The sequence below is a fragment of the Musca vetustissima genome, unplaced genomic scaffold (assembly GCF_032173495.1).
Source record: "Musca vetustissima isolate MV318-11 ecotype Yass unplaced genomic scaffold, APGP_CSIRO_Mvet_v1 utg1381, whole genome shotgun sequence".
NCBI classification, from domain to species: Eukaryota; Metazoa; Arthropoda; class Insecta; order Diptera; family Muscidae; genus Musca; species Musca vetustissima.
Window position 1 is genome coordinate 230,025 of NW_026878567.1, and position 10,598 is coordinate 240,622.

The following is a 10,598-nucleotide window of genomic DNA, read 5'->3' on the forward strand; positions in this document are numbered from 1 at the left end:
ATATTATTGATTTGGTGGGATCTGTGAATATTTGATTGAAGATTATGTATGTGTATTATATAGAAAAAAATTAATGTGCTGCTGCTAAAGTGAGTTAGTTTTGAAAGAAATTGATATGACAATTTTACTAAGTAGAAAAAGAATTTAACAGTATTTAAGTATTTATAATATTTTATAATATTGTTTATGCATGTTTGCCGTATGTCGCTAAATTTAATAAAACTACAACATTGTTTGTATAAAAAAGTTGCCAGACAGGGATGCTAGTGTGTACACCGCTTAATTTTTTAATCTGACAATGTTGTCACTAAGAATTCATATTCACCGAACATGTTTTATGATAAATCATCATTACATCGTCGTTAAAGTAATTATTTCACTTGTATAAATCTCAAATAGATGACTAAAGATTTTTGTAAAACATTTTCAGCGTAAATCTGGCTAAACGTTTAAATACATAATAGCGCGTTTAGACTATACTGACAAATTTATATAATTTTAATACAAGTCTAAACCGCATGTATTTAGTTGATCGATTAAAAAGGTGTATCGATTTAGAAGACATAGTCTAAACGCGCATATATTATGTTGGTATTGGATTTATAAATTAGTTCACCCAGCAAGATCGTATATTTTACTTGTTCGCTGTAAAAATGCAAAAACCAAAATCGAAAAACTGCTCATTTTTTCACAAGTTTCATATCAAAATTTTACACGTTATTTACGTTTCATTAATGTGACGTCAATTCTCAATAATTGATTTTGACAGCAAATTTGGGAAACAGCTGATCTTCCTGACTGATCGTATTAATAGGCCTTAATTGTGAATTGGAACCGAACAATTACACGTAAAGGGTGAAGCATATATGAAGATTCAGGCTTGCCTAGTTAAGTTGGCTTCGTGTGAATTGTCAATTTATAAACGAATATCAAAGTCAAACTTCTCTTTTATTCTTTTACAATAAAAAGCCAACTCAAGATGCCAAGCCTGAAATTATTTACGTTTCATTAATGTGACGTCAATTCTCAATAATGGATTTTGACAGCAAATTTGGGAAACAGCTGATCTTCCTGAGTGATCGTATTAATAGGCCTTAATTGTGAATTGGAACCGAACTATTACGCCTAAACGGTGAAGCACATATGAGGATTCAGGCTTGCTTGTTAAGTTGGCTTCGTATAAATTGTCAATTTATAAACGACTATCAGAGTCAAACTTTTCTTTTATTCTTTTACAATAAAAAGCCAACTCAACATGCCAAGCCTGAAAGTCCTCTTATGTGTCTCCCCCTTTAAGATCTATTAATATGGTCACCCACCTAGCGAAAGATAGCTGTTTGTTAAAATGTTGGCTTTTGTTTATGTTTTTATAATGGTTGTCAATTCACAATAATGGATTTTGACAGCAAACTTAAGAGACAGCTGATATCCAGGTGGACTCCCTGGACGAACTTATTTATATGACTTGATTAGGCCCATGTTTCCGCTTCGGCCAACATTTTTTATTAGAAAATAATTTTTATTTATCCAATTCAAGTTAAAATGTAAATATATATTTGTTTTCCTTAATACAACTTTGGCAATAGTTTTTAAACTTTGTAGTTCTATAAAACTAGCTATTTACGGCATTTAGCAAAAATATTATATATAGGGTTCTTTTTTGTATGTATGCGCAAATGTTTCCCAAAAAATATATTACTTAATAATATATATGTAGCGCAACGAAGTGAAAAATATTGCTCAAATTATTTTTTGTTATAGCAAATTATTTGAAAAGCGTTGTTTATAGTTTGATGGCGGAATGAGAAATGCAAATGATATTTTTTATCTTTTAGATGTGTAAATATCTGCACAGCTTTTTCGGCCTAAGTATGAGATTTGTGATTCTGTCTTTGTATGTTTCTATGGTTGAAAAAAAGAAAGAATATTTGAAAATTAAATATATGAATATTAGAAAATATGAAACATAGATTAAAATAGGTAGTATATCTAAAGATGATTATATGCAGACGTATCGAATCCCGATAGTGTGGGAAAACTTAGGAGCTTAATAAAAATACGAAGGTATTTCAATATGTATCCAGTCTCTAAGCAAAAGGAAGTAGGATAATAATATAATAACTACGACTTCAGATTTTGAGTCCAATCAGAGGTGTAAAATATATGTGGATGTCAACAAAACTATAGCAAATAACAAAATCCGATTGAAGATCTAAGGGATTTAGACAAGCCATAGATGATGGATTTTAAGGTTACGATCGAATATTGATTCGGGCCATTATCTTGTGGCAGCCAAGGTTCGCACCCGTCTTAATGTAGCAGCAAATGTGCGATCTAATGTGATGGCTTCGCTCAACTTACCCACTTGCTTGACGAAAGCTCTCCTTGTCCCGATAATAACATAGAAGCACAATGGTAAATAATTGCCCATTCCCTACAAACTGCTGTAAAAGCAACACTTGGGTATCAAAAACCACCATCAAGAAACCCGTGATACGATCAGGAGTATAGGACAACCCTGTTGAAAGTAGCAACAAGTAATGCGATGGAGAATAATCGGGAGAAAAGGAAAGAGGAGAAACGTATTTTCAGAAAAAAAAAATGAAATAACAAGAAAAACGTGAGCGTCAGCAAATCGAGATATACAGGAGTCAGAATGAAGTCCGGAAATTTCATCAACGAGTAAAACACCAAACCGAACGCTTTGGTGCATGCACATCCTCCTGTAGAGATGAAGATGGAAACCTGGTGACAGATACAGACAGCGTGTTGAGGATTTGGAAGGATCATTTTGAAAAGCTTCTGGTATCAAATAGTGGCGGTGAAGAAGATGTCCCAGAACCTATACGAGATGACGGTATAGAGTGTACACCACCTAGCCAAAGTCAGAGAAGCAATTAATCGACTGAAGAACAAAAAAGCAGCAAATGCCGATGGATTATCAGCAAAACTGTTCAAGACCGGTGGTCAGATGCTGGTCAGGACGCTTATGTACCAGCTTATTAGTACAATTTGGCTAGATGAATACATGCCCAATGATTAGAACCTCAACAACAAAAAAGGAGACAAGACGATATGTGCCAACTATAGAGAAAATATGTCTCCTTTCCATCGCATATAAAGTGCTATCCAGCGTGCTGTATAACCGACTGAAGCCATTATTGGACCATACCAATGCGGCTTTAGACCTGACAAATTCACCATCGACCAGATTTTCACACTGAGTCAAATTATGGAAAAGACTCACGAAAAACACATCGATACATTTCACCTAGTCGTCGACTATAAAGCCGCATTCGACAGCCCTATCCGTTCAGAGGTGTATAAAGTCATGTCTGCGTTTGACATTCCTGCAAAATTAATACGGCTATGCAGCGTAACTTTAAGTGGCACAAGGTCGGCAGTTGACGAAAACTCTCCAGCGATAATAACATAGAAGCACAATGATTCCCTACAAACTGCTGTAAAAGCAACACTTGGGCATCAAAAACCACCATCAAGAAAACCGTGATACGATCAGGAGGCGAAAAACGCAGCGTATAGGGCAACCCTGCTGAAAGTAGCAATGCGATGGAGAATTATCGGGAGAAAAGGAAAGAGGAGATGACGGTATAGAGTGTACACCACCTAGCCAAGGTCAGAGTAGCAATTAATCGGCTGACCGCACCGAACTATTCAAGACCGGTTGTCAGATGCTGGTCAGGACGCTTATGCACCAGCTTATTAGTACAATTTGGCTAGAGGAATGCATGGCCTATGATTACAACCTCACCATCCTGTGTCCCGTGCACAAAAAAGGAGACAAGACGATATGTGCCAACTATAGAGGAATAATTCTCCTTTCCATCGCATATAAAGTGGTATCCAGCGTGCTGTGTAACCGACTGAAGCCAATGGTCAAAGACATTATTGGACCATACCAATGTGGTTTCAGACCTGGCAAATCCACCATTGACCAGATTTTCACTCTGCGCCAAATCCTGGAAAAGTCCCACGAAAAACACATCGATATATTTCACCTAGTCGTCGACTATAAAGCCGCATTCGACAGCCCTATCCGTTCAGAGGTGTATAAAGCCATGTCTGCATTTGGAATTCCTGCAAAATTAAAACGGCTATACAGGATAACTTTGAGTGGCACAAGGTCGGCAGTTAAAGTCGGAAAGGACCCTTCGAGGATTCAGACAAGGTAATAGTTTGTCGTGTGACCTTTTAAACATCCTATTGGAAAAGGTCATACGAAATGCAAATGTGAACAGAAATGGCACTCTGTACACGAAACAGCATATGTTACTCGCCGACGACATCGACATAATGGGTCGAACATTGCGAGTGTTAACAGCCAACTTTGAATGAATTGGGAAACAGTTTGCCAAAGTGGGACAGGCAGTAAATGACGAGAAGACCATGCTGATGGTATCAACGCGCAAGGCGTCCAGTAGACTCGGACCAATTGTGGAATTTGAAAACTACAGCTTCGAGGTATAGAACGATTTTAAATAACTCGGTACCGCCATAAACAAAACTAATAACATCAGCTTTGAAATCCGGAGAAGAATAGTGTTGGCCAACAGATGCTACAATGGTCAGAGTAAGCAATTCTAGAGCAAGACCACCTCTTGCCAGACCAAACTCACACTCTACAAGACGTTGATATTGTCCGTGCTGTTGTATGAATCTGAAGCATACTTGCGCAAGCAGATGATGCAGTTCATGAATTGTTTGAGAGAAGAATTCTCCGACTGATCTGTATCGACGGTGAATATCGTCGTCAAATAAACCATGAGCTATACCATCTATTCTCGGACATAGACATAGTCAGACAGATCGAGCTGCAGCGACTACTTTGGCTAGGTCATGTTGTGACAATGGATGAGGATTCCCCCAAAAAAGGCATATAAAGCGGGCCAAGTGATGGTTCTCTCAGACGGGGAATTCCACAAATCCAATGGAAATATCAAGTAGAAGACAACATCTCGGAACATGGTCTATTAAATTGGATGAGATGCGCACAAGACAGACGCGCTTGGAAACCTTTTTTAAGCTCGGCTTTTAAGCTCTATCACAAGCCAGGCAAGTAAGTATAATTACGATTGATTTCGTGGCATTGAACACATTCTGTAATAATTAAACTCAAACTGCAAATGGCGCCCAACGATTGTTAAGCTTACTTGTAAAACTAAACAGTTTTACAGAAATAGGACAATATTGTAGTCACCAAGTCTCAAGTGATTAATATTTTCATTACATTTGTCATTCCGTTTGCAGCAACTTAGAATTATTCCTCGGAGGTATACCCACCATATAAGGTAAATATATATTCAGTATTTTGGTTACGTTTTTAATCGAATTGCCTGTATATGATATTTTGTTTTGAAATTATTCTATCCGATGATTTCTTAATGGTGCCTCCATTATTACAAAATATCAATATGTGTCCAAGTTTTTAACTTGAGAGTTTTTGCGGAGCTTACTACATGCCACAGTAATGAAGACCGTGATCGATTTTGATTAAGAACATAACCTTCATTTGTTGACGAGTTGACAGATGTTATATTTAAAATCGTGCACATCTTAAGTTTTCCCACAATTATTACAAAAAATCGTGCTGGTAAAACACGACAATTCTTCGAATTTTCTTTGCGAAAAGACGTCTGCATATATCAAAAATATCTTGAATTCAGTTGTTGGTTATAATCTAAATAAATAAATATTTAATATTCTAAATTTTTCCTATAACACAATAATGTAAACATGTTATACATGTCATCTAACATTAACATATACATATATTTTTAAAACATAAATATTATATAACTATAAATATATTAACATAATATAATATGTATTAATTAACAGCTATTGTTTTTTTTTGTATTTTTAATCGATCTATTCTGTTGATGATTCTGATAATGATAAATAATTAAAACTATATAATTATATGTATGTATGGTTTGTAAAATAACGGAGTTAGGGTAAAATGCATGGTATACAATGTATGGTTGGTTGGTAGGTACAATTTGCAATTATTGTTTTTTTAGACACATCAAAATCAACACTGACTATTTAAAGTTATATAATGCAGGAAGTAGTTCAATAGAATTGCTTTGTTCATCTAGAAGATAAAAAGTGAATTTTAAGAAAATATCGAGGAAAGTTCCCACAGAGGTCTTGTACAAATAGAAAATATGCCTAAGAGGAAGTGAAATAGAAATCCAAAGTTGGGCGCCATTATCTACATCTCCTCACCCAAAACCAAACTAAATATATCAGACCCTTTGAATGTCCTATAACAGTGGATAGTGTGCCTGGCTACAAAACCAATGTGTCCCGGGTTTGAATACCAGGGAGGAAAAAATCTATCGAATAGATTTTCGAATATTTGGAAGAGCGGTTTACATCCTCCTCCAGAAAAAAATGCATCCGGAGCCCCCTATCATTCTAATAAACGAACCTCAGCATCAACACTTGAGTATAACACAAAGTAGATAGGCAACTTATAGGAAAATGACAATATATAAATATGCAAGAGACATTCCACAAACTTCAAAGAGGGGTTGTTCCTAGGATACGATACGATACGTCTTCCCTCATTTTAGGCCATGTAATAGGGATAAGTAAATCGACTAATCGATTAGTTGACTTTTTGTATTGAAAAGTCCAAAAGTCGAAGTGAACTTTTGATTTTTAAGGAAATCGAAAAAGTCGGTTTTTCAAGATCGGCTTTCGATTATTTTCATTAATACATGGTTTATTATCACAAAGCAAAAATTGCCCAAAAATTACACATTCCGTAACATTATTTTATCTGTTGACAACAATTCACAAAATCGAAAGATCGAAAAGTCGACTTTTAAGTCAAAGACAAATATCGAAAAGTCCAAAAAATCAGGCAACATCAGATCAATTATCTACTTAGCAAGAATAAACAACAACGGTTAACGAAACTAACTTAAGGACTAATCGGTAGAAATTAGAAGTAACCAGTAAGGAAAGTAGCAAAGTCGGACTGGGCCGACTATATATAATTGTATGTCAATTCTCCCTCGAAGGAACATACTCATGTCTTTCTGCAACCTATGATAAATTTAATTTCATTCGGGCAGATTTAGAGACGTCTGCGTACCATGGGACAAATTTATGGAAAACTATTTATAGCATAACTAATACACGCTATTCGGTATGCCGCACTGTTAAAAATTTAATTTCAATCTGATACCCGTTCGAACAAACATCAGGAGTTGGGTGCACCATTGATGTAAAATCGAACGAAAATATATATGGGAGCTATATCTAAATCTGAACGGATCTTCATGAAACTTTACGTACGTCATTCTAGGCCTACTTCAGTACGCTATGACAAATTTCGTTATTTACCTTAAATTTTACCTTAAATCGGACGAAAATATATAATGGAGCTATATCTAAATCTGAACCCATTTTCACAAAACTGAGCGCACTTCATTATAGACTCAATTTAGTACGCTAGGCAAAATTTCGGGCAAATGGAAAGATATTTAGGGACTTTGGCGCACCATTTACCTTAAATCGGACGAAAATATATATGGGAGCTATATCTAAATCTGAACCGATTTTCACGAAACTTAGCACACATCATTCTGGACCCAATTCAGTACCCTATACCAAATTTCGTGCAATTTAAAAAAATATATAGGGACTTTGGTGCACCATTTACCTTAAATCTGACGAAAATATATATGGGAACTAAATCTACATCTGAACCGATTTTTCCCAATTTCAATAGGGTTCGTCCTGGTGCCAAATAAATGAGCTGTGCCAAATTTCATCCAAATCGGATGATAAATGCGACCTGTACTTGTTTACAATTTAACATTAAAAGTCGGACGGACAGGCGGACGGACATGCATAAATCGACTCAGAAAGTAATTCTATGCACATTCTGAAAAGGAACCATGAGTCTATCTCGTTTCCTTTTGCCTGTTACAAACATATGCACAAAGACGTAATACTCTGTACCACAGTGTGGTGAAGGGTAAAAAAATTCAAACGTTGGGCGCCATTATTTAAATTAAGGAAAAAATCACTGGCCACCAGTGGTTCCCCTACGTATAAAAGCAGTAAGCAAGGGGCCGTAATGGGACGTCTGTCCGACTTTGTGGCGACTCTGATAGCTTCCTAAAAAATTTTATTTCCAAATCTACGCCTCTGATAGCCTCCTAAAAAAATTTTATTTCAAAATCTACGCCTCTGATAGCCTCCTAAAAAATTTTATTTTAAAATCTACGCCTCTGATAGCCTCCTAAAAAATTTTATTTCAAAATCTACGCCTCTGATAGCCTCCTAAAAAATTTTATTTTAAAATCTACGCCTCTGATAGCCTCCTAAAAAATTTTATTTCAAAATCTACGCCTCTGATAGCCTCCTAAAAATTATTTTAAAAACCTGCGCCTCTGATACCCTTCCAAATTTTTTTAAAAATGCTTCTGATAGCATTTTCAAAAATATTTTAAAAATATTCCTTTCGAAAAAATATTTTCAAAATCTACGCCTCTGGTATTTTTCTAAAATAATTATTTTAAAAATCTACGCCTCGAATTACTTTCGAAAAAATATTTTCAAAATCTATCCCTCTGGCAGTTTTCTAAAATAATTATTTTAAAAATCTACGCCTCTGACAGTCTTGTAAAAAATATTATTAAAATCTAAGCCTATGTAGTCTTCTAAAATAATTACTTTAAAAATGTACGCCTCTGATAGTCTTCTAAAAAAATTATTGTAAAATCTAAAGAAATTATTTTAAAAATCTACGCCTCTGATAGCCTTCTAAAATAATTATTTTAAAAATCGACGACTCTGAGAGTCTATTAAAAAATTTATTTTAAAAATATACGCCTTAAATAGCCGTCTACAAAAATTATTAAAAAAACTACGCCAATCTACGACTCAAATATTCTCCAAAATATATCCAAATTGTGTCCTACATAGAGACCAACCTCCAGGTATCTTTTACATGTGGAAATCTACTCAGGAGAAGATCTTTGAATACCCTTTGAAGATGGTAATTTAATCAGAGTTCTTCTTCGTTTAGATACCCTCCTAAGGTTCTTTTATTTAGGAGCGAATATATTTTTATAAAAAATCAATAACGTTGGGCGCCATTTTGTATATAAAAACAAATCAAATCGATAAACCACCTCTTCCTGCATTATTAACACAAAAATGTTACCAATAAAAAAAAACAGTTCTATTTTCCTTTCAAATTTCCTTAGACCACAATCGGTGTACGAACATCTAATGTCTTACTATCGGTCAATGTCGATGACAGCGAACACGATGTATTGTTGTTATTAACATTGCTTTCAATATCGGCATCATCGTCACCATCATTTGTGCTGCTACCATTCAATGTTCTCGATGCTGTTGTTGTTGTAATGGTTGTTGAGGCGCTGGTAATGGTTGGTGTTGTTGCTGTAATGGGCGATGGATTGTTGTTATCTTCAATGGTAAAGAGTATAGCTGCCGGTATACGATGTACTTCAACAATTTCGGTAATTGTGATACCCTCATCGTCATCATCGGTCTCAAGCTGAGAATGAGGATAATACAATTGTAGCTGTGGTGGTTGACGATGCTGCTGGCTAACACGTTTAATTATTTCACAGAATGGTGGTGTTGGTGTTCTCACTCCATACATTGATGACGATGATGTTGCGGAACTGGCCGATGTGGATGGTGTAACAATGAGCTCCTCGAAAATCGGTTCAATCTCATCGCTGGTGATCGGTGAGAGATTGGTGGTAACGGTTTTGGAAGTACTACTGCTGTTGCTATCATTCGCCGATGCGTTCAACTCGTTCAATTCGGCCATCATCTGTTCAAAACGTACATGAGCCACCTCATCACTATCGCCATCGCCGTCGATGCCGGCATTGAGAGCATAATAGAGATTTAGTTCGTCGGCATCGGTGCCGAAGACACTCTTGAATTGTTGAAATAGCTTTTGAGTGTCGGCGTCGACGGTGGCGCTGGTGGTGTTACACTGGCCAATATCGCCATCCAGCTGATATTGTTGTGGCGGTTCGTTTGTAGTCCAAATAAAAAATTCATTTGAGCAATCTTTTTCACTTCGTTGACCTCGTCAAACTTTTTCGGTTGTTTTTGATTTTGTTTTTGAGGGTGTTAAGTTGGTGGGAAAACTGTAACCAAAGAGAGGGAAAGAGAGGGAGAGTTAAATAGAAACATTGTAAGAGAGAAATAATCGAAATCTTTACCCTTTATTTATGGAACCGGTCTGGGAATCATCATTACCGGTCTTGGAGGTTTGCGTTTGTGTAGAAGACATATTATTTTTACTGAATGGGGCCTGGAATGATGTTGATGTTATGGTGAAATAGCCACCGGGTTTCGGTTTCAAATGTCGATTATTGATTTGCATATGTACAGTCTTCATAAATTCAATTTGATGAGCTAATTTTTGGATTTGCTCCTAAAACAAAAGAAGGGAATGATTGAAGAAAAATCTTTAAAATGAGGTTGTAGAATCTTACCTTAAGTTCCTCATTTTCCTGATATAGATCAGGTGATTCATCTGGCACCAGTCCCACACCGTTAAGCGA

At 35.9% G+C, this 10,598-nt stretch overlaps 1 protein-coding gene across 1 annotated transcript; it reads right to left on the reverse strand.

The window, feature by feature from the left end:
* Positions 1-10,005: 10,005 nt before the first annotated feature.
* On the reverse strand, positions 10,006-10,589 carry LOC133323317 (probable G-protein coupled receptor CG31760). The gene is made up of 3 exons (XM_061532258.1): positions 10,530-10,589; positions 10,254-10,468; positions 10,006-10,178 (listed from the first exon to the last, which is right to left on the reverse strand). Exons 2-3 carry the CDS (start codon positions 10,430-10,432, stop codon positions 10,121-10,123), a joined length of 237 nt encoding a protein of 78 aa, XP_061388242.1. The 5' UTR covers positions 10,433-10,468; positions 10,530-10,589; the 3' UTR covers positions 10,006-10,120.
* Between the last annotated feature and the right edge of the window lie 9 nt (positions 10,590-10,598).

Coding starts and splice junctions, on each gene's coding strand:
- LOC133323317 (XM_061532258.1), bottom strand. CDS start 10,432: ATGAAGACTGTACATATGCAAATCAATAATCGACATTTGAAACCGAAA. Junction 10,179..10,253: donor ACCGGTTCCATAAATAAAGG/GTAAAGATTTCG, acceptor CTTTGGTTACAG/TTTTCCCACCAACTTAACAC.